At 38.4% G+C, this 25,277-nt stretch overlaps 1 protein-coding gene across 2 annotated transcripts in view; it reads right to left on the bottom strand.

The window, feature by feature from the left end:
- Positions 1-15,762, bottom strand: part of anpepa (alanyl (membrane) aminopeptidase a) — a 29,907-nt gene extending 14,145 nt beyond the window's left edge. Inside the window, exons 1-14 of one of the 2 annotated variants that reach the window (XM_051900607.1) lie at positions 15,576-15,762; positions 12,862-13,583; positions 11,781-11,923; positions 7,876-8,015; positions 7,659-7,785; positions 7,427-7,581; positions 7,237-7,350; positions 5,576-5,719; positions 4,113-4,178; positions 2,293-2,358; positions 2,015-2,190; positions 1,848-1,924; positions 469-602; positions 329-384 (exon numbers count right to left, since the gene is read on the bottom strand). In XM_051900607.1, the coding sequence (XP_051756567.1) occupies positions 329-384; positions 469-602; positions 1,848-1,924; positions 2,015-2,190; positions 2,293-2,358; positions 4,113-4,178; positions 5,576-5,719; positions 7,237-7,350; positions 7,427-7,581; positions 7,659-7,785; positions 7,876-8,015; positions 11,781-11,923; positions 12,862-13,451 (1,988 nt within the window). In that variant the 5' untranslated portion in view covers positions 13,452-13,583; positions 15,576-15,762. Of the gene's footprint in view, positions 1-328; positions 385-468; positions 603-1,847; positions 1,925-2,014; positions 2,191-2,292; positions 2,359-4,112; positions 4,179-5,575; positions 5,720-7,236; positions 7,351-7,426; positions 7,582-7,658; positions 7,786-7,875; positions 8,016-11,780; positions 11,924-12,861; positions 13,584-15,379; positions 15,399-15,575 lie in introns of those variants that run through there. The other variant, XM_051900608.1, reaches the window with a different exon arrangement.
- Positions 15,763-25,277: the final 9,515 nt, after the last annotated feature.

Raw genomic sequence — 25,277 nt, 5'->3', positions numbered from 1 at the left:
TTCTGCATTTATTTGATCACAATTACAGTAACAATAGTAATATTGTGAAATATTATTACAATTTAAAAGAACTGCTACAAGAATCATTACTTCTTATCAATGTTGAAACCAGTTGTGCTGCTTAATATTTTGTGGAAACTGCAATACATAGATAAGCATTTATGTAAAATAGATTTTTTTTTGTAATATTTTAAATGTCTTTACTGTCACTTTGATTCATTTTACTTACGTACTTGCTGAATAAAAGTAATAATTTACAAAAAAAAAAACCTTTTGAACAATAGTGTACATGAAATGTGAAAATGAGTGCAAACCTAACAACTCTCACCTTGCTAGATTAAATGCATCATCCAGAATCTGAGCTCTGTTCACCACAGGTATCACCTATGTAAAGAAAAGATATGAAAGATTGTTTTTATGTCTTTTTGGCATTTTCGTGAATGTTCTTTCTCATAATTAATGTAGGACCTGGTGATCTGACTCCAGTTGGCTGAGAAGTCGCTCCCAGTTTCCAATGTCGTAGTTCACTCTGAAGTATCCTGACACGTGGAGGTTGGCCAGCACCCATTCGCTTTTGCTGACTTTCATGAGTTTGTGAATAGCTTAGAGCAGATAAAATAAGGTCATAATTCATGTAGTATCTTCAAGCAAGGAAAAAGCATTTAATTTGACAGTAAGTAATTAATTATTACACTATTGTTCAAAAGTTTAGGAGTCAGTAATGAATGCTTTTATTCAGCAAAGACACATTAAATTGATCAAAAGTGACAATAAAGACATTTAAAATGTTACAAAAGATTTCTGTTTCAAATCAATTCTGTTCTTTTGAGCTTTCTATTTATCAAAGAATCCTGAAAAAATTTATCACTGTTTCCTCAAAAATATGAAGCAGAACAACTGTTTTTCAACATTGATAATATTATTAAATGTTTCTTGAGCAGCAAATCAGCATATTAGAATGATTTCTGAACGATCATGTGACACTGAAGACTGGAGTAATGATGCTGAAAATTCAGCTTTGATCACAGAAATAAATTACATTTTTAAATATTCTTAAAAATACAAATTATTTAAATTCCAATTATATTCCACAATATTACTGTTTTATTGCATTTTTGATCAAATAAATGCAGACTTTGTGAGCAGAAGAGATCTTTTGAACAGCAGTGTATGTTTAAATTAAAATGAGCCAACAATATTTCAGAATTCTAAACTTGAATCAATTAAAGCTGTTTGCACAAATGACTCTAAATAGTGCATTACATATACAAATATTTGAACAAACCCTAGCTAAACTTAAAATGACAGAAAAACTATTACTTTTTAGACTCTTTAGACCTGGGCCAGTAGTCAACCTACTAACAACCCAGAGCAGCCTAGCAACCATTCAGAACATTCTGGCAACTACAGAGCAACATGTTAACAGACCCTCAAAGTGCCTTATCAACACCCTGGCAACCACCCAAAACATCCTGGCATTGTGATTGCAAGTTTTGCACATAAAACACTTTTTTATCTTCAGTAAAAGTAAAAAAAAAAAAAAACAATGCGTGCACTCAAGGCCTTCTCTCGAGCCAAAAAGATTTTGTAAGCTTCACTCCCTTGTCCTCCAAAATCAAATCTAATTTCCAAAATCCAGGATTTCATGCAAATCCAGCCCCCTGTAGAATAGGCTACTTAGTAACATTTGACTCTTTGCCTACTACGGATTGGCTCTTGTGATGGAGTGCAGAGACCCATAACCGAGTGACCTGCAATTTTATTGGCTGAGTGAGAGCTTGTAAGACCTGTTGCAAGATCTTGAGGTTGATGTTAAGTATAAAGTGACTTTAGAAGGTTTAATGTACCTGATTTCTGTAGAAGCCACAGCTGATCCTGTTCCTGGCCTGTTTTCATCCATTTGATGGGCACAAACCATTCATAACTGAGGTTTAACACAGCAGTTAGACTTATAGGAAGGGGTTTCAAATGATCTAGAAATTATATATTGCAATGAAGATGCTTGACAACATACTTGAATTCAGATTTCCTTTCCACCACTGCTTCTTTCTCCAGGAGAAAGTGCTTTTGGCTGACGTTCCCTGTTCGAGTGTCAATGGTGACTACTGGGTAACCCATCTGTAGTATCCAGCGGTTCATGATGTCATGAACACTATACGGTAGTTTCACCCCTGGAGTTTGATCTACTGCCTGGTTGAGACGTGAAAATGAGCATAACGTTGAATTCCAGCATGCCTCACAGTATGTTCTTTACACCACATATAAATCTCAAACAGTTAATAAATATCCCACCTTTTGAAGATGATCCCAGAGATCTGAATACACTGAGCTTCCAAAAGCAAAATGGTTCAGATAATTCTGTGGGAGAGGAACAACACAAACTTTTTTTCTCTGGTCATTAAGTGTGGAGTAAAATTGAGCTGCACGATTCTGGATAAATTGACAATCACGATTTTTTGGTTTAAAATAGAGATCATGATTCTCCCACGGTTCTGAATAGACAACTAAAAAAAAATAACATGTTATTTACAACTGATTCTGACAAAATGTTAATTGCTGAAATCTATTTAAAACATTTAATTAATTTGAATTAATTATTTTAAAAAATCGGGTTGAGTAAATGATTCAACGACTCACTCATAAAGACTTTGCTTGTTTCATTACTAGTGTTTTTAAACGAATCTCTTGAATGAATGATTGAACGAATAATTTTTCTAAATAGTCCCTTGTCGCCACCTGCTGGTGTAATGATGTAATAGTTACAATCTTTATTTGAAGTGCCAAGTTACTTGCAGATTTGCTCTATTTTAATCGCTACCATATACATCAGCAGTGTTGGGGAAAGTTACTTTTAAAAGTAATGAATTACAATATTGCGTTACTCCCTAAAAAAGTAACTACTTGCGTTACTGGCTGTTTGTTTTTATTACAACAAAAAAGTTTATTTTTGGCAAATATAAAGGCCCTTTCACACCAAAAGTGAAATGAATAGACCAGTTTGGAGCAGACGTCACTTGACGTCAGTTACGTCAGCAGACGTTAGTTACATCACTTGCAGCTGCGCGCATAGTGGTGGCAGAAAAACAGTTGTAACAAGTGGAGGAAAATGGGCAAAATCCACAGAATAAGAGAAAAAAGTTTTGCTGTGCCTTTGGATGTCAGAATTGGAATGCAAAAAATATAGTCTTCATTTTTATAGAATACCGTCATTGAAGACGTCCTTTGAAGCTAAACTGAGAAGTTTATGTTGCAAGTCACAGCTGATGAAACCTGCAATGATTAGTCTACTATTAAAGCATGAATTTGATGTAAACAGTAAGTCTACATAATATTCACATGCAGTTCATAGAGGACATTCAAGTTACAGCATGAAATATTTAAACCTATAACATGTTTACATAGATAACCTTCTTTAAACATAGCCTATAACATTTTTATCTCACAATTCTGACTTTTTTCCTGCATTTGCATGTTTATCTCCCAGTTCGGACTTTGTAACTCGTAACTATGAGTTTAAATCACAATTCTGAGGGGGGAAGTCAGAATTGTGGGATATAAAATCACAATTCTGAGGAAAAAAGACAGAATAACAAGTATATTTCACAGTTCTTTTTTTCCTTCTAAGAATTGTGAGATATAAACTCAGATATGAGAAAAAAAAGTCAGAATTGTGAGATATAAACTCGAAATTAACTTTTTTTTATTATTATTCTTTTATTCTGTGGCTTCCATTGATTGTTACTGCAAAACTGTCATTTTCTGCCACCAGGTAGGCTCCGCCCACAAAACGTCATCACTGTTTGCAAACACAAAATAGGTCTATAGGCCTGAGGCTGAAGGAAACGCAAATTCATGCCTGTACAGTAGAGGGCGCAGTTCAAACAAACAAGCCTTTCAGCTGTGCTGCCATTCCGGAATACAGAAGAATAGGATGTGTTCATACTTGTCTAAGGTTTAATAGACATAGCCAAATCATTCTCATTTAGGAATTAGTTTGAGTGGGTGTTTGAAATGAGGTTGCGATCTTTTAATGATAGATCATGCAGCTCTGGAGTTAAAGTTGCATGAACTCTTCAACTTGTTCAAAAACTTGAGACTACCGTAAGACTTACGCTAAGTCCCTTGGCAAACACAGGCTCTGTCAGGAATTCTGAGAGCATTTTCAGCACCGCAGCTCCCTGTAATGACAAACATATGTAATGCTTTTATCTCAGACTGGACTGAAACTTCCCTGACAGCTTTATGACTGTATTTGTAACCCCTTAAGGGATAGTGCTTTTAATGGTCTTTCGAAATTCCACACTATCAGTGCTGAAGCTGAAACCCAACATGGATCATCCAACATAAGATCCAAAATGTTTTTCAATGTTGTAATCAATACTAATGTTATGGGTGGTTGCCAGGTCGTTGCTAGGCTGTCATTAAGGTGTTATGAATAATTATTAGCACATTGCTATCCTGTTTCTAGTGTGTTCTGAGTGGTCGATATTCTGTTTGCTATTCAGTGTCTGGGTTTGTGGATGGATGGTTCTGAATGGTTGTTAATTCCATTGATATCCAGTTGCTAGGGTATTTTTAATGGTTGCTAGGGTTTTGTGGATGGTTGCTATGGTATTCTGAGTGTTCTTAGTGTTTTTCAGTTCTTGGTGGTTGCTAGGGCATTGCTATATTTCTAGGTCTCATGATAATGCGTTTTTTCAAAGTTTAATCTGTAATGGATGTAAAACTACAATGTTGCGGGTGGTTGCCAGGGCGTTGCTAGGTGGTCATTAAGGTGTTCTGAGTAATTATTAGCACATTGCTATCCTGTTTCTAGGGTTTTCTGACTGGTCGTTATTCTGTTTGCTATCCAGTGTCTGGGTTTGTGGATGGATGGTTCTGAACTGTTGTTAATCCATTGATATCCAGTTGCTAGGGTATTTTTAATGGTTGCTAGGGTGTTGTGGATGGTTGCTATGGTATTCTGAGTGTTCTTAGTGTTTTTCAGTTCTTGGTGGTTGCTAGGGCATTGCTAAATTAGCAGGTCTCATGATAATGCACTTTTTCAAAGTTTAATCAGTAATGGGTGTAAAACTACATTGTTGTGGGTGGTTGCCAGGGCGTTGCTAGGTTGTCATTAAGGTGTTCTGTAATTATTAGCACATTGCTTTCCTGTTTCTACGGTGTTCTGAGTTGTCTTTATCCTGTTTGCTATCCAGTTTCTAGTTCTTGGGGGTCAGAAGGGTTTGTGGATGGTTGCCAGGGTGTTGCTATATGGTTGTTAAGAGTGCTATTTAGTGTGTCACTATCTGGTTGCTAGAGCCGTCTGGTGCTGGGATATTCTGAATGGTTGTTTTGCTTAGTGTGCGATACTATCCTGTTGCTGGGGTTTTCTTTATGGCTGCCAGGGCGTTGTTATGTGGTTGTTAAGATGTTCTTTGTGTTGCTGTCTGGTTGCTAGGGGGTTGTGGGTGGTTTCTATGGTATTTTGAACTTTCTTAGCATTTTTCAGTCCAGCTGCTAGGGTGTTCTTATTGGTTGCTAGGTGTTGCTAGGTTTATGCAGTAGATTATGATAATGCAGTAGATTTTTGTACCTTGCTGTAGGATATGGTGCTGAACATTTCGCTAATTTCTGAGGGAGTGTTGACCTCTTCCTCCTTTCGGGAGAGAGGGTGAGAGGAAGTCAAGCTGTCCACAGCAAACGCTCTTTGCAGGTCGTACAGAATGATCTGGTCTTTCTGGAGAGGGACAGAGTTGATCATCAATTAAGTGTTACAAGGTGTCTCTTCTAAACTTTTAGCTGCACTGCAACACTGCATCATGCTCTCTCAAAGGTGAAGTGTGTCATTTCTGCACCACTAATGGCTATAAACAAAACTGCAAAAATAATAAATATTTACAGATTTACCAAGAACTTAAGAAGAATAAGAATTTATTAACTTTCTTACTAAGAAGAATTTATTTATTTATTTTAGACTCCAGCATCCCTGCAACTCTACATAGGACAAGTGATTTGGACTATGGATGGATGGGTGGATCCATCCATCCGTCTCTCCATCCATTCATCAATCCATCCGTCTGCCCATCCATCCATTCATCCATGCATCCGTCTGTCCATCCATCCATCTATTTATCTGTCCATTCGTCCACCCATCCGTCTGTCCATCCATCTGTCTATCTATCCGTCTGTCCATCCATCTATCTGTCTTTCATCCATCCATTCATACGTCTATCTGTCCATCCATCCATCTGTCATCCATGTCTATCTATACATCCATCCATCCATCCATCTATCTGTCATCCATCCGTCTATCTATTCATCCATCCATCCGTCCATCCATCCTTTCATCCACCCATCTGTCTATCCATCCATCTGTCCATCCATCCATCTATCCATCCATCATCCACTTATCTGTCTATCATCCATCCATACGTCTATCTGTCCATCCATCCATCTGTCTATTTGTCATCCATCTGTCTATCATCCATCCAGCCATCTGTCTATCATCCATCCGTCTATCTATTCATCTATCCATCCATCCGTATATCTATCCATCATCCATCATCTATCTATCTATCTATCTATACATCCATCCATCCATATATTCATCAATCTATCCATCTATCTATCATCCATCATCCGTCTATCCATCCATCTATCATCATCCATCCATACGTCTATCTGTCCATCCATCCATCCATCCATCCGTACGTCTATCTATCCATCCATCGTCTATCCATCCATCCATCCATCTATAGTATCCATCCATCCATCATAAATGGAGAGTTTAATAAATAAATAATTTATTAAACCATTTTCAGGTTTACCAAGATTTTTTTGGGCCTCAAAATAAATAAATAAGCACTTTTTTATATTTTGACTGCAAACAAAATTCCATTTTTAATGACCATCAAAGGAGAAAGACGCTATTCGGGCAGGGATGTTGTAGTTACTGCATCCACCAGCAGGGACTAACTGAACCATGCTAACCAGCCAAACCTTGACCCCTTTGCTTAAACACAGTGTTTACACTTCTCAGGAAATCAGCCTAAAAATGGTTTATAGTCTATTCATTTAAATTGGGATAGAAAAAGTATGTACACACTTCACCTTTAAATACAGGCAAGATTTTCTGCATTATGTAAGTGCTTTGATGATTATGTAATAGTGTGAGCACATGATTATCTTGTGGACATCTTGAAATTATCTCAAACAATGGGACTATTTCACAAATCCTTTGAACATTGTTCTTACAATGTTCCAAGTTGGCTCAGCATAATCAGCGCCCAGATACTCCACGTATGAAGCGAACCCCTCGTTCAGCCAGAGATCATTCCACCATTTCAGCGTCACGAGGTTTCCAAACCACTGGAAGACATAAATCACATGGCAAACTGTGTGAAGCAAAAGTACTCAGAGTTCCCTTTACTGGGCCTAGACGTACCATGTGAGCCAGCTCGTGAGAAACCACAGTTACAATCCTCTGCTTGTTGCCATTGGCAGACGTCTGCGGGTCATATAGAAGCGCAGTCTCTCTGTAAGTGACAAGACCCCAGTTTTCCATGGCTCCCGAATTGAAGTCAGGCAGCGCAATCTGATCTAAGAAAAGAGGAGGATAACTTTGCATTCTGCTGTACTTTGAAGGTTAAATGTTTTCTTAATGTAGTTGGCCGTACCTGATTTAGAAAGCGGATAGCTAGTGTTGTAATATTTCTCGAAGAACTCCAGTATTGGCTGAGTGATGTTGAGCGCATAGTGTCCTTGCCCGTCTTCAATGGCTTTTTTCCGTGCCCATATTCTTACCTGTGACAATCCAAACAAACATAACTTCATGGCTATAAAAAAATTCCCCATCACAGAATTTAGATTAATAAATTGGCATGGAGGTACTACCGAAACACCCTTGTTGACTTGAGCCTTGATGTGGGTAAAATCACTGATGATAAATGCGACGAGATATGTTGACATCTTCTTTGTGGGTTCAAATATTGTTCTGGTAATGGCTGTTCCATTGATGATGACATTTTCTTTCTCTAAGATGAAAAAACAAAGACATTATATATAGAAAGACGGTGCACTCATATTATTATGAATGGGAGAAAATGCAACGCGCAATATGGCACAATTGGTAAAGTCAGCCGTTAGAAGCTCCGGTTCCTATAGAAACAGTCAGATGCGTACTTCCTATAGAGTCGCACTTAGGACTGCGCATGCGCATTCGCTTGATCCAGCCTAAAAAATGTTGTTTTTTGTCATGATTCGAGCATTTAGATACAAAATTTATGAGACAGTTCTTGTCAGATTTCATTGGTGATTTCAAATATGAAATTTAATCGAAAGCTTGGCAAACAGCTTTGGAGAATTTGATGTTTCCCCATTCAAAGAGATAGGAGCTGCACTTGCATGCCCGAGAGGCGTTTCAAAGATGATCGCCGAGTGAAATGACTCGTCTTAAAGGGACTTTGGGAAAAAACAAGAAACTACAATCAGACATATTTGTCAATTAATTTAAGGATTTTGAATAAAATTAACTATTTGCCTTTATGCATTTACTTTATAAATTTGGCAGATTCTTTTGTTCAAAATGACTTACTTTGCTTTTAAAGAACTAGTCCACCCAAAAAGTTAAATCTTCTTCATATTGTTCCAAAACCTGTATGTAAGATATTTTAAAGAAGTTGGTAACTGAACAGTTTCAGTTCCCATTGACTTACATTTTATGGACTATAAATGAAATATAATGATAGTCAATGGGATACAAAACAGTCTGGTTACCAATATTCTTCAAAATATCTTTTTGTGTGTGTTCTGCAGAAGAAAGAAATGCATACAGGTTTGAACCGACATGAGGGTGAGTAAATAATGACAGAATTTTCATTTTCGGGTGGACTATCTCTTTAACGGATTTATTTATTCAGTTCACGGATTCTCTGGGAATCAAACTTATGACTTCAGTATAGGTAGTGCCATGCTGTACTGTTTGAGCTATAAAAATGCCTTTAATTATGCCAATTAATTAATCAAATGCCATTTAATTAATCATATAAACTAATTGCATATAACAAAAAGATAGTTAAAAGACATTACATATATTATGGCAGGTGAAATCATTGAATAAATAAAGTGGTTTTAGAAGTCAATTTATTGTTAATTAATTTCATAAGTCTGTCACTGGCCTGACTGCAGCAATCCATTCTGCATTTGAAAAACATTTTTAACAATGATAGATTAGAAAATCTTGACAGGATATAATTAATGGGATACAGAAACATTGTTTTGATTTGAAATTGGCCCTGCAAGCAAAACATGATTTGAGGCTAAAGTTTTCCTGGTTTGCTCATGGTTTGTTCAGATAGTCAAGAGATTAAGTTTGAAGCTGATGGAAGCTGAGGGAATAATTGCAAAGAAAACAAATGCTGACTTGCTGCGAATGACACATAACCAGCAGACTACCATGACTCAAAAACCACACACAACATGCAAACTTTGCACTTTTAAAGGAATTAGTCATTTCCTTCATGTTGTTCTAAACCTGTGACTTTGTTTCTTCCATGATTCACACATAGTGATTTTTTTTTTTTAAATATCATTTGTAAAGTGTTAGTTCACCCAAAAATGAAAATTCTGTCATTAATTACTCACTCTTATGTCATTCCAAACCCGTAAGACTTTCTGAGAGATTTCTGTCCCTCCATAGAGATCCAACACAACTACCACTTTCAAGCCTCAGAAAGGTGGTAAAGACATCATTAAAGTAATCCATGTGACTCCAGTGGATTAACCTCAGTTGTATGAAGCAACGTGAGTGCTTTGTTTGCGCCAAAAAAAAAAAAAAAAAAAAAAAAATATATATATATATATATATATATATATATACCACTTTATTTACAAAATATTAATCTTCAACACGCATTAACGTGAGCACCACAACACATACATGTTGTGTTGACGCGAGAGCATGTTAGTTTTAGTTTTTTTGATATTGTTAATCATCAGTACTGGGTAGATTACTAACAAATTGTAGTCAGTTACTGATTTCAAATTGTACCAAAAATGTAGTCAGGGGCTGTTTACACAGAATGTGTTTTTCCATTCCAATGTGCTACTTTTCCATTGTTTTTCTATGTAAACATGCACTAGACGAATGTTCATGACCATTGCGCTTGCATCTCTTGCATCTTTTGCAGCATCTCTTGCATCTTTTGCAGCATCTTTAACATGGGGCTCAAGTTAAAAGAAGTTTAACTTTTAAAAAACATGTCTCTAGACCTTTCGTTTTTTCATTCCATTCTCCAGCGTCTCACGTTTTTAACAGCAAAAAAGCATTCTATGTGAATCGACCCTTAGTAATGTAATCTAGATTACTAATTTTAGGTACTATTTTTTGATTACTTTTTAGATTACTTTTGACTTAACTCATCACATTGATTTGAATAGGATAATCTTGTACCATATTGATTTAAAGATACAAAGAGAAAGAAAATATATTTTGTCATTTGTTATCAACAACATCAACAACAGGGTTTCCTACCACAGCAAAATCCTCAGTTAAATCAACTCTGCTCAGAGAACATATGGTCCCTCTCTACACAGAGTTAAAATAACACTGAAGCAGAGTTGAAGTTAATGAGATATGCTGTTTGTGGAGTTGTTTAATCAGATCTTGAGAGATTTAATGTCTTTTATCTTCAGTTGATTTCATCTAAGGCTGTGGCTGGAAGTCATTTGTAGTTACTGTGTTTCTCTTCAGAGATTCTGCTTGTTAACAGCAGGTGTTCATCACTAATGCTCAAAAGTTATAATTAATAAGTAATAAATATAATCAATTTACATATTTTAAATAAAAACAACCATAATAAAACATTTACTAAAAAAGATTGAAAAATATTTGTTTACCTATCATGTGAACTTTTTATTGTGCAAACTTTTTATTATTTATTTTTGTGTTAATTTTATTATTGTCCTAACTTATTGACTTAAAATCTAAGGGCTCACTTCAAGTAAATATATTAGAGGTTCAGCTGACAAAAAAAGTTGGAGAATCCCTGCTTTACATGTAAATATGAAATGATGTGAATTTGCACATTTTAATGTGTTTGAGAGACAAAAGCCTTTCAGAGACAGCAATACATGGTTAAATGAGTGATCATTCAAATAATAATGTTTGTCAGGAGCTGATTGTGCAATGTTGCAATGTTGAGAAAACAGTTATTAAAAGTGAATGATTTCTGTAAATCCAGTGATCAATTGCTGTGTGGGTCTCAGTTTTCAGTGATAGTCACATGACCAGAGGCTGGTGGTCAGTGTGTGCAATTCCACAAACCTGGAAGAACTTCTGCACGTATACAGGCAGTAGACTTTTTTAGAAAAGAACATTTAAAATATAGCAAAGAAGTAGAATCAATTAATTATGAATAATTTACTGCCATTGTAAGAATAACATGTAATCAATAGAGAAGTAACTGTAGTCTGATTAGTCTGATTTTAAAATGTAATATAATTGAAGTACTTATTTTTTTTGGAATCTGATTAAGTAATCCATATTACATGTAATCAGTTACTACCCAGCACTGCTGATCATTTATTTTGATAATTTTAAGTTAGTAATTTCAATCCCTTTGAAGTAGAATTGGCAGGTGACAGAATAACTGAATTGTAAAATGTCCAGTTGGCCTAATTAAAAAAACCCTTGCTGCAGCTTGTTAGCGCATACAGATGAAACCTTCAGTCTTTCAGTGAGCACAAATGGCATTAGTTACGGTGCTATTATACTCTTTGCGATGGGTTGATTGTCTTACTAAATGCCTGGCTGTTTGACAGTGCTGTAGTTTCCAGGTCATGGATGAGAGTGATGTAAAACACAGCTTTCATGCCAGGTTCATCGAAACATGGGAAAGCTTTTCTAGCGTAAGTGGCCTGCATCTGAGTGATGGCAATAATTCTGGAAAACATGAGAGAAGTGTTTGATCACAACACTATAAAGTCATCTAAATTTCAAAATGTCTTGATTTGCATTACATACAAAAATATCAAACCAAGTGGCATTTATTTTGAAATATAGCACAAGCACACTTTTGTAAAACATTTCAGAAAAAAAGACGTTTGTTAGATGTTTAAAACATAAAACAACAGATCAACTATCAGAAGTTTGGGGTTGGTAAGATTTTTTTTTGAAAGAAGTGTCTTATGCTCACCAGGGCTGCATTTATTTGTTTAAGCAACAGTAATATTGTGAAATATTAGTGCAATAAATATATTTTAAAATGTAATTTATTCCTGTGATCAAAGCTGAATTTTCAGCATCATTACTCCGGTCTTCAGTGTCACATGATCCTTCAGAAATCATTCTAATATGCTGATTTGATGCTCAAGAAACATTTATGATTATTATCAATGTTGAAAACAGTTGTGCTGCTTCACATTTTCGTGGAAACCAAGATACATTTTGTTCAGGATTATTTAAAGAATAGAAAGTTCAAAAGAACAGCATTTATTTGAAATATAAATCTTTTGTTACGGTATAAATGTCTTTGCTGTCACATTTGGTCGATTTACTTCCTGAATAAAGTATTTTTAAAAAAATCGCACTGACCCCAAACTTTTGAACAGTAATGTATACTGTTCAAAATAAACATAAATATAAAGTATTTTGACATTTTCTGAATGCTGAACAAAAAGGAATGTACGCTTGTGGTTAGAACTGAGAACTTGAAGGGAACAGAAGTAATTGCGAAAAGTCTCTCACATCATCTGTTTTGCATGTGCCGCTTGGTGTGATAGATTGTGTGTAATGCAATAACATTGGGACATTTTATCTACTTTAGTGTCTGTGTACTTTTTGGGGAAATTGTATTAGCACAAACATGTACAACGTCTCACTTCTTTTCACCATCTTCCATGTATTCACTCCTATAGAAACCCTCCAGATCATCAGCAAGCTCTCCTCTGAACTCTGTATAGAGCCAGTAGGACTTCCCAGGCTTCAGTTTTCCCTCCAGTCGAATCACCAAGTACTGTGTTTCCGTCTGAAACCAGGTGGTCTTTATTTCAGGAGCTGTTACGCCGTTCAGACCCGTGAGCTTTGCATGGTGCCCCTCGAACAGAGTCAAGTTCAGTTTGTTGGAGTGAATTAATATCAGATCTGTCTTCTTCGCGCAAGTAAACATCACCCCCGAGCTCCCAGTGAAAATATACATCCCGTCGGCGTTCATCACCAAACGAGGCCAAAGAGTCACGTTGTAGTACTGCGGAGACAAAGTATCGGGCAGTCTGTATTTGTCCCAGGGTTCGTTCGAAGTCTTCGAGGTGGGAGATACTGGTGATGTAGTTACATTAGTGAATTTTGCTGCATTTTTGGACTTTTCTCGATTATAAACGACTGATAACGCAATGATGGTCAACAAGGCTATTGCAGCCAGTACCATGGCTGCAGTGGCCATTTGTTTGCTGATGTAATATCCTTTCCCCATTGTTCACTGCAGTTTGAGTTGAAGAAATGGTGGTCTATGTGCGTTTTACTTCTTTGCTGTGTTGTTGAGATGATGCTAGCATGACATTGCTTTCAACAAAAACAAATAGATGGTTTCCATCTTCGGTGACACCTAGAATACATAGAAGAAGCAATGTTTCATTAAAGATTCAAGTAAAATGACTGTAGTAAAGGAATAGTTAAGTTGCTTGTGAAATGCTATTTAAACTTATAGATCTAGCTTAGCTAGCTAGCTTTTAAAACTACTAAACTAAAACTTAAAACTATTACAAACTGAAAAAACTTTAAAACTTCTTCAAACTTTCTGGTCAGGCTTTCTCAAAGTTTGTCTCAATGAACTTTTTATCTAGTTCACCCTAATATGTCGATTCAAAGTGAATGACTTTCTTTCTACTAGGGATGAACCGATACCACTTTTTCGAGTCCGATACTGGTATTTTAATTTTTAGTACTTGCTGATAAATCGGCAATTTTGTTTTGTGTTGAAGAATGAAACAATCGCTGTTACACTCAATCTAAGCATTAGGTATACCTAATATTTAGTCTTAGTACAAAAAGTCACATAATGCACATCTGGAATAATTCAATGCACTAATTTGTTTTGTGCTCTTTTTCACAGGTGCTTCCTCTTGATGGCTGGTGTCACATTCCATCTTCCTGTTATCATGTGAGTTCAGTCAACAAACACATGCACATATTTTAACACTTAACGGCTGTTTATGTGTTAGGATGAAGAAATATGGGAAGAAATATGTGCAAAAGTGAACAGGCCTATGTGTGAATGGGCCATCTCATTGGTGATCTATAGCAACAGCTGGTAGGACGGAATGAGATGGGATGCTTTCCCTGTCCCGATGATTAATTCTCATTTAAACCAATGGATAATGTGAGCTGTCTTTTTAAAAGAAGAATAATTTTGTGCTTGTAAGTGGGAGATGTATGTGAAAGTTCAACTTGCAGATGTTTTTGCATTGAGATACAAAAAAAAAGAATGTGCAGTTGTCACATAAGGGGGCAATGAAAATATAATCATCGTTACACCAATAAGGTTTTTCATGAAAAACAAAAATTATCTTATTTCCCATTTTTATTTTATTATTTTTTTAAATTTCTTCAATGCTATATAAAAATGCTGGGTTAAAAACAACCCAAGTTGGGTTGAAAATGGACAAACCCAAACCAGCGGTTGGGTTAAATGTTTTATTTAACCCAACTATTATTTAAAAATTATTTAACCCAGCTATTGTTTAAAAATTACTGTATGGCTGGCTTAAAATGAACCCAAAATAGGTTGGAAATTAAAAATCAGACACATAATTATTAGAGGCAACAATAATAATCAAAAGGTGAACATTTATTAATAAGCAATTGAATTTCCAACATACTTTGGGTTCATTTTAACCAAACAGTACAGTAATTTTTAAACAATAGTTGAGGTAAATAAAACTACCCAGTATGTTGGGCAAACATTTAACCCCAACTGCTGGGTTAAAACAACTCAATCGCTGGGTTTGTCAATTTTCAACCCAACCCAACCTTGGGTTGTTTTTAACCCAGCATTTTTTAGAGAATATATATATATATATATATATATATGGCCAAGCAAGTCCACCAACTGGATCAGCACAAGCCAGTATAAACCAGTATGGAAATTCATGCTGTTCTCAACGTATCTTAACAGATATGCCAAACCCTTTGTCGCATATTATAGTTTTGCATATACAAATTAATGCGATCACTATCATGTAAAATCGTCTTGCTTATACTAAACGCTTGTGTCTTACACAGACTGACAGCTTTAAGCATTTCATACTACTGTGTACAACCATCTCCACCTGGAAGTTATTAGAGGTAAGTAAGTAATACATGAACAAATTCTCAGCTGCACTACAAATATTAAACACCCACATTGCAAAGAATCCTATCTTATCCGTTGACCATATGCTAAATCACTCTGTCTGGAAAGCCATGCAACAGCGCAGGAACGCAGAAATCTTGCAGCAGTTTTGAAAAGACTTCTTAGTTCTTGTGTGAGATAAGTCAAATCAAATAAAGACATACGCATGCTCGACTAAGACGAAAAGAAGAGTAAAAGTACACATACCAGGTATCCATAGGGAAATTCACAGAAGTGGGAGAGTTGTGTATATGATGAGGTTGATGGGAAAAACAAACCTCTCTCTCTCTCTCTCTCTCTCTCTCTCTCACACACACACACACACACATACACACACACACACACACACACTCCTTCCCAGTTGGGAGGAGGGGCAAAACGAAGCTCAGGTTTTTTCACACAAATACACACCCCAAAGCCAAGTCACCCACCCACACACACACACACACACACACACACACACGTATACACACACAGACTGAGATTTATCTGACAACTTTCTTGAGGGTTTTAAGGGGAAAAATCACGCTGGAGATGATTGTCTTTCAGATTATGTTTGTAAGCTGAAAGACAATAAGACTCTTCTGAAACTAAAAACTTAAACATTTAGATACAGTATTAAGATATATTAAAATGAAGATTTCTTTACTTCGGCTATATTTTGTATTATTGAGCAAAATGCAAAAATGGAAGGCTCATTATGCTGCTGTTATACTGTTTATCATTATCCTGTGACGAACCTTCATGATCTTGAAAGGTGATTTGGACGTGTTTTGATTATACTGAAGTCTCCCACTGTTTATCTGACCTTTAGGACAAAATAAGCATCACGCATCAACCGAAAAACAAACAAACAAAAAACACCTTAAAAAAATATAATATACCATTCAAAAGTTTGGGGTTGGAAAGACTTTTGGTTAATTTTTTTAAAGAAGTCTCTTCTGTTCACCAAGGCTGCATTTATTTGATCAAAAATACAAAAAAAACTGTAATATTGTGAAATATTTTTACAAATTAAAACAACTGTATGTATGTAAATATATTGTGAAATGTAATTTATTCCCCTGATCAAAGCATCATTACTCCAGTCTTCAGTGTCACATGATCCTTCAGAAATCATTCTAATATGATGATTTGCTGCTCAAGAAACATTTTTGATAATTATTAATGTTGAAAACAGTTGTGCTGCTTAATATACTTTTGTAGAAACCATGATCCAGATCATCATTATTTATACTGTTGCCAGAAATCATTAGTGACAGTATAAATGTCTTATGATCAATTTAATGCATACTTGCTGAATAAAGTATTAATTTCTTTAAAAATATTTGTATATTATTTGTATTGTTCCTCATTTCCTTTAAAAAATAAAGGCGAAATGAAACAAACAGTATGAAATTAATAGAGACTCATCTGTTCTCAGTATGCAAGTGATAGTATTTTGCCAACAGGATACAATAAACCATTTCAGCTGAAATACAGTGCAGGGAATGCCAAACAGAGAGAGAGAGAAAGTCTTAAAGGAGATGTTCACAACCAGAAGTGAGCCTCATATTATTTCAGCTATTGTTTCAAGAGATGATTCAAACAAGTTATAGTAACTTTAACCCCAAATCTGATGGGAACTTTTTGAAGTTTTGAAGTGTGAATATGTGTCGTTGCACATGTTAAAGTATTGCACCTAATAAAGGTTAGAGATCATATTCCGCCTCTAATAACTGCCAACAGAGCTATAAAGCATCTCCAGGGATGTTGCAATTTCCCGCAAGAACCGCTGTTATGTGTTTCAAATGGCAATAACCAGAAAATCACAGCTTTAAAGACGCTCTTTAAGTGACTAAAATGAAAGTACAGTTTGCATCAAATACACTAATAGACAGACAACTAATAGCTAAACATATGTTTTAGTTTCTTTCAAATCAGGGAAACACATTCAGGTGTTTGATTCTTTTATCAGTTCTTATTGCTTGCTATTCTTTTCCAAAAAAAATTCCTTTCCAGTAGGAACTTTAATGCAAGTTAAAACAAGCCATAAATCATGCGTTTCATGCATTCATGATATGTATAACTGTCAGCATCCTACCTCCTGTAGTTTGTCTCCATGCCTCTAGAGGTCCCCTGTGTTCCCCTCTGCCTTAGTTTTTCCACATGGATCCTTGTTAGCATTATCCAGGTCACCTGTGCCTTGTTTCTCCTAGGGTATTTTAGTTGTGTTTTTTCCCCTTGTTCCTCACTTGGTTTTTGAGTCTTGGCCGCGTGCTTCCTGCTTTGTCTCTCCAAGTCTTTCCAAGCTATCTCAAGTAAGGTGTTCTGAGTTATTTTGGTTATTAATGTTCTCTAGTTTTGTTTTCTCCCCTCGTGGAGTTTTTATTTTCCCATGTGGTTTTTTCCCATTATCTCTTATGGCCACGGCTTTTGAGCTGCTTCAAGGGGCTTCCATTTTTACTAAACTGGATCTCCGCAATGCTTACCATCTTGTGCGTATCCGGCAGGGGGACGAATGGAAGACTGCCTTCAACACCCCCACGGGCCACTATGAGTACCTCGTGATGCCGTTCGGGCTCACCAATGCCCCCGCAGTGTTCCAAGCACTGATTAATGATGTTCTCCGGGACCTGCTTAATCAATTCGTCTTTGTATACCTGGACGATATCCTCATTTTCTCAAGGTCACTGGAGGAGCATGAGGGGCATGTTAGCAGGGTTCTCCAGAGACTCCTTGACAATCATCTCTACGTAAAGCCCGAGAAGTGTGATTTTCATGTTACCCAGGCTCAGTTTCTCGGGTTCATCGTCACTCCTGGCCACCTGGAGATGGACCCTAAGAAGGTTGAGGCAGTTCACAACTGGCCCATACCTGCCACACTCAAGGAGGTTCAACGTTTCATTGGCTTTGCGAACTTCTATAGGAGGTTCATTAAGAATTTCAGCTCTGTGGTGGCCCCCTTGACGGCGCTTACCAAGGGAGGAGGAGCCAAGATTCACTGGGGTCCAGAGGCAGCAGGGGCTTTCGAGGATCTCAAGCGCCGCTTCACTTCCGCTCCCATTCTTGTGATCCCGGACCCAGAAAAACCTTTCGTGGTGGAGGTGGACGCCTCAGAGGTGGGGGTAGGGGCCATCCTATCTCAGAGGGGTGAGGATGGAAAGTTACACCCTTGCGCCTTCATGTCCCGCCGTCTGTCAGATGCTGAGCGCAACTACCACGTGGGGGATCGTGAATTGCTCGCGGTAAAACTTGCCTTGGAGGAGTGGCGCCACTGGCTCGAGGGGGCTCAGCACCCTTTCCAGGTTCTTACAGACCACAAGAACCTAGAATATCTCCAGCAGGCTAAGCGGTTAAACACTCGGCAAGCTCGATGGTCTCTGTTTTTTAATCGATTCCAGTTTCTCCTATCTTACAGACCCGGCACCAAGAATGTCAAGCCGGATGCCTTGTCTCGAGCCTACTCTCCCGAGACACAAGAGAAGCCTTTGACATCGATTATTCCGAGGTCTAGGATTGTCGCGCCCCTTCAGTGGGAACTGGAAAGGGTGGTGCGAGAGGCCCTTGCCCGTGAGCCCGATCCAGGAGGTGGTCCTGCTGGACGCCTGTTCGTTCCTCTATCTGCCCGGGCCCAGGTCTTGCAGTGGGGTCATGAGTCTCCCTTGACTTGCCATCCAGGAACTGCTCGCACACTTGACTTCCTCCAGCGGCGGTTTTGGTGGCCGTCCATCAAAGATGACGTTAAGGTCTATGTGGAGGCCTGCCCCGTGTGCAATCAAGGAAAGTCTACACGTCAGCGTCCTCAAGGACTGCTCCGTCCCTTACCTGTCCCCCGCAGGCCATGGTCGCACCTTTCTCTGGACTTTGTTACGGGACTCCCACCATCCCAGGGCAACACAGTCATCCTGGTGGTTGTAGACCGGTTCTCTAAAGCTGCCCGGTTCATTCCCCTGCCCAAGCTGCCTACGGCCAAGGAGACTGCAGAGCTCCTCATGAACCATGTCTTCCGGATATTCGGTATTCCCCTGGACATTGTCTCCGACCGAGGTCCCCAGTTCTCGTCCCGGTTCTGGGGAGCCTTCTGCAGGCTTATTGGGGCCACTGCCAGCCTATCATCTGGGTTCCATCCAGAGTCTAATGGCCAGACGGAACGGATTAATCAGGATCTGGAGACCACTCTGCGGTGTATGGCGGCCAGTAATCCCACGTCTTGGGCCACCTATATCATTTGGGCTGAATATGCCCACAACACCCTCCAGTCCTCGGCCACTGGACTATCCCCCTTTGAATGCCAGTTTGGATATACCCCTCCATTATTCCCTGAGGAAGAGGCGCAAGTTGGTGTTCCCTCAGCCCAGCGCTTTGTCCAACGCTGTCGGCTAACGTGGAGGAAGGCTAGGCATACCCTCCTTCGGACCTCCCAGAGATACCAAAGTCAGGCTAATCGCCGCCGCCGGACAGCCCCTAATTTCCGAGCCGGTCAAAGAGTTTGGCTAGCTACAAAGAACCTGCCCCTCCGGGTCGAGTCCAAGAAACTTTCCCAGAAATACATTGGCCCTTTTCGCATAGCAAGGAAAGTTAACCCTGTTTCTTATCGTTTATTTCTCCCCCGTTCCCTTAGAATTAACCCCACGTTTCATGTCTCATTACTAAAACCTGTCTTGTCTTCTCCCTTTTTGTTTTAATTCATTTTTGATTGAATTCTTTGAATTAATCATACTTGTAAACTTTATCACTACAAAAAATAGAAATAACCAATTAAACACGAAAGTATTATATAGTAATACAAGACATTTCTCCTTAATAAGGTTCTTTAAAATTGAATCAAGAACCTCAGGGTTTTATATAGATAGTGTGTGTACTTTCTAAGGAGAACTACATGTCGCACAGGCCACACGTAATAACTCTCAATATGGCGGCTGTAGGAATGGAAGTCCTGCCTTTCAGCTGGTGATTTTCACGAATTTCTTTAATGTTTTCTGTATTACCATTCAGAGATACTGTCAAATTATTTAAAAGATTCTTTTCCATGCCAGTATATTGTTAAATTCAGATTTATCCACCCCTAAACATCACATAAAATCTGTACTTGTCAATTAGTCTCTTCTATGGATGTTTAACAATGTTTAGACCCTATTGACTTTCAATGTGTTGTCAAAAACATTTGAACCTCTTTAAAATATCTCATTTTGTGTTCCACAGAAGAAAGAAAGCCATACAGGTTTTGGAACGACTTGAGGATGAGTAAATAATGACAATTGTCCCTATCCCTAAAAGTCAGTGTCTTTAGGTTTTATATCAAACTATAATGACTGTAGAAAAGAAATGTGCTGAATGTGAGAGAGAACTGACAGTATGGTTAAAACTGGTGAGTATTCGATTATTTCCACAAAAGAATTTCACCACTGTCAGGAGAATGTAGAACATTTTGGTCTCTGTGGATCTTGGTGGTTAAGTTCAAATACCTTGGCCTCTAAACACATGAATCTCATTTCCTGTGTGAAAATGAATGCAGGATGGTCATTTGGACCTTTAGAATACCTCACTTGACTCTGTTAACCTCTTTAGAGCAGAGAACATCAGATCTTTCTGTCTGAAGTTATTGACACTAGCACTGTGTCTGTTTTCAGTAGCAGCTCTTGGCCGTAAATTTAGGTAGGGCAGATTCTGGTTCTTAGCACTAGTTTATGATAAACATTTTGTAACACATCAGACACTTTTGGTAGAATTCTAATGTCCTTGCGTTATTCTGCCTGAAGGTTTTGCTCTAATGATGATTGACAGATTTAAGTACACGCAACAAAACGCATAGAATGCCATCTTAGAATTGCCTTAATGTGGTATTTATTGCCTCCGAATATTGCAAGTTGTGTAGGAATTCCATTGAAGAAAACAAAAAGTCATGTCTATTCTCAGAACAAACATAAAACAAACACAACAGAACTACTGTATATAAAGGCTATGATCACATTTAAACTAAAGGATTAATTTAATATGCTACTCCACATGGGAAGAACAGACATGCCAACTAGTTACTGACCTGATGCAGACACAGCTGAAGCGGACTGATATCGTCTTGGTCTGGAGCGAGGTTTACGTAAGATAATGTGAAAATAAGCAGGCCAGTCTGAAATCTGCCCCAATGGCTCTCGATCAGAGCACGCTGCAGTTCCATTTTTCACCACAGATTTATATTGGAAATTTGTGGGGCGCTGTAGAGCTGGGGAGGGCTCAGAGACCGGCTTGGTATCATAATACAGTACATACATCCTTGCCGAAGCCTTACAAAAATGTTTAATATACCCTGCTCACTTTACAACTCAAAATAGTCTAGAAAATCCGAAAAAATATTTGTTGCAGAATGCTCTCTGAGAGATACAGCTTTAAGCGTCCGGGCAGTCGAGAGAAGTTTGGCAAACATAATTTCTGACTGATCTAAATGAGGGCACGAACATCTGGTGCTCATTGTCTTGTCTTTCAAGTTCTGTTGTTTATTGTGGGGTTCTTTCTTTTGGATTGTGTGCACTAAAGCGAATGCCAATTAATAAGTGCAGAGGTTTGCGTTTATAAACATTTCTCTCCTGTTTTCCATTATTAATGTCCATTAGCATTGGCACAAATTAATTCCTGTGTGCTGGGCAAAACTCTTGTGAATCATAGAGCAAAGTAGGTGGCAAATACCTTTTATAATAATATAAATATATCAACAGGCCTAGTTGTTTACACCTTAATAGTTGCTTTGCTTAGTTTTGTGTTGCTCCTTGTTAATACTGTTTATATATTGTAGAGTGCTGTACTATTCTGTGCATGTCTGAATTTGTCTGTTCACGTCTTTGTACCACAATCACCACCGACTTTTACTTACAGGTGGAGGCCACTGACATTTTTTCCCCTACTCATCTTTTCAGACTGTTTTTCACTAGTTTTGCATTTGGCTAGAGTCAGTGTCACTACTGGTACCCTACAGAGGTTGCACAGGCAGTCCAACTCCTCCAGGATGGCACATCAATTTGTGCCATTGCCAGAAGACAGGCAGTTACTCTAGGAGAGCCAGACAGGGCCGTAGAAGGTCCTTAACCCATCAGCAGGACCGGTATCTGCTCCTTTGTGCAAGGAGGAACAGGATGAGCACTAAAATGACCTCCAGCAGGCCACTGGTGTGAATGTCCCTGACCAAACAATCAGAAACAGACTTCATGAGGGTGGCCTGAGGGCCCGATGTCCTCTAGTGGGCCCTGTGCTCACTGCCCAGCACCGTGGGGCTCGATTGACATTTGCCATTGAACACCAGAATTGGCAGGTCTGTGTGCTTTTCAGATGAGAGCAGGTTCACCCTGAGCACGTGACAGACGTGAAAGGGTCTGGAGAAGCTGTGGAGAACGTTATGCTGCCTGTAACATGGTTCAGCATGACCGGTTTGGTGGTGGGTCAGTGATGGTCTGGGGAGGCATATCCACATACGCACAGACCTCTACAGGCTAGACAATGGCACCCTGACTACCATTAGGTATCGGGATGAAATCTTTGGACCCATTGTCAGACCCTATGCTGGTGCAGTGGGTCCTGGGTTCTTCCTGGTGCACGACAATGCCCGGCCTCATGTGGTGAGAGTATGCAGGCAGTTCCTGGAGGATGAAGGAATTGATACCATTGAATGGACCCCACGCTCGCCTGACCTAAATCCAATAGAACATCTCTGGGACATTATGTTTCGGTCCATCCGACGCCGCCAGGTTGCACCACAGACTGTCCAGAAGCTCAGTGATGCCCTGGTCCAGATCTGGGAGGAAATACCCCAGGACACCATCCGTCGTCTCATTAGGAGCAATGCTCCGATGTTGTCAGACATGCATACAAGCACGTGGGGGCCATACAAACTACTGAGTACCATTTTGAGTTGCTGCAATAAAATTTCAGCAAAATGGACTAGCCTGCTGCATCATGTTTTCACTTTGATTTTCGGGGTTTCTTTGAATTCAGTCCTCTGTAGGTTGATAATTTTCATTTCCATCAAACGATGTGGCATCCTTTCGTTCCTAACACATTACCCAGTCCATATCAGTATAGATAGCATGATATTTTTCCCCACTGAGATTTGATGTGTTTTCAAAGTGTTCCTTTAATTTTTTTTGAGCAGAGTGTGTGTAAATATATATATATATATATATATATATATATATATATGCACAGTATTTACCTCATTAATAAAAAAAATTAAAATGAAAATAAATGTGCATTATTAATTAAAAGAGCATCCACTGAGGAAGCTGATAATCACATCGCTGCACATGTCAAAGTGCATGCATTGCTTGGCAGGCCATGTCTCCAACAGATTACATTATATAGCGAATATCCAAACTAGAGATTGATTCACAGGCTGATGGCATTGATGCATCACAGCTGTGAAGTTCAAGGACCAACTGTGGCAGGGACAGCAGCCTCCTGTAGAGCTCAGACACAGCCCAGCAGTGGTGGGTGGCCTGGACGGCCTACTGCTGTTCTCAGATCAAGTATTGCACCTCGTTGCACTGAATATATGGCTGTTATGCTTTTCAGGAGATCTGAGGAGCAACAGCAGGTTCACTCAACCTTCGGCGACCTTTGATACATTACGGGGAGTGTTTAGATAAAGTGCTGTCAAATAGAGGTTCAGCCTCAGACGGCACACCCATGGACCGCCCACAGTCTGTTGACTGGCCGGCTGATGCATATTGTACACAAAAATGGCAAGAGCTTTCTCAAACTGGTAAACTTTAAACTGATCGACTGGCTGCAATGCAATTTACTGGAATTGGTCCACCAGAAACATGTGCATAAGTACTGAGCTGAACACTTCTGAGAAAAAAAATATATGTACCATAACATTTTTTAAGAATATTGCTAACACTTTACAATAAGGTCTCATTTGTTAACATTAGTTAATGCATTAATTAAAGTGACACGTGAACTCGGGTTTGTCCTCTGAATTTAAAAGGGATAGTTCAGACAAAAATGAAAATTACCCCATGATTTACTCACCCTCAAGCCATCCTAGGTGTATATGATTTTCTTCTTTCAGATGAACACAATCGGAGATATAAATAAAAATATCCTGGCTCTTTCAAACTTTATAATGGTAGTGAATGGGGGGCCTGATTTTGAAGCCAAAAAAGTGCATTCATCCATTGTAAAAGTACTCCACACGGCCCAAGGGGGTTAATAAAGGCCTTCTGAAGCGAAGTGATGTGTTTTTGTAAGACAAATATCTATAGTTAAAACATACAATCTAAAAAAAACTAGCTTCCAGCAGATCAATGTGTATGGGCCGTCTGCCGGAAGCTAGTTATTATAGTTAATAAAGTTTTGAAAATGGATATTTAAACTACTGACCCCAAACTTTTGAAGGTTAGTGTAGGTCTATCTATAAAATACAACCCGAATTCCGGAAATGTTTGGACGTTTTTTAAATTTGAATAAAATAAAAACTAAAAGACTTTCAAATCACATGAGCCAAAATTTTTATTCACAATAGAACAAAGATAACATAACAAATGTTTAAATTGAGAAATTTTACAATTTTATGCACAAAATGATCTCATTTCAAATTTGATGCCTGCTACAGGTCTCAAAATAGTTGGGACGGGGGCATGTTTACCATGGTGTAGCATCTCCTCTTCTTTTCAAAACAGTTTGAAGACGTCTGGACATCGAGGTTATGAGTTTCTGGAGTTTTGGTGTTGGAATTTGGTCCCATTCTTGCCTGATATAGGTTTCCAGCTGCTGAAGAGTTCATGGTGGTCTTTCGTTTAATGATGCGCCAAATGTTCTCTATAGGTGAAAGATCTGGACTGCAGGCAGGCCAATTCAGCACCCGGACTCTTCTACGATGAAGCCATGCTGTTGTAATAGCTGCAGTATGTGGTTTTGCATTGTCCTGCTGAAATACAC

Source organism: Ctenopharyngodon idella, chromosome 7 (assembly GCF_019924925.1).
Source record: "Ctenopharyngodon idella isolate HZGC_01 chromosome 7, HZGC01, whole genome shotgun sequence".
Lineage (NCBI taxonomy): Eukaryota > Metazoa > Chordata > Actinopteri > Cypriniformes > Xenocyprididae > Ctenopharyngodon > Ctenopharyngodon idella.
Note: the sequence above shows the minus strand (reverse complement) of the source record. Positions and strands in the feature narration are given on the sequence as shown.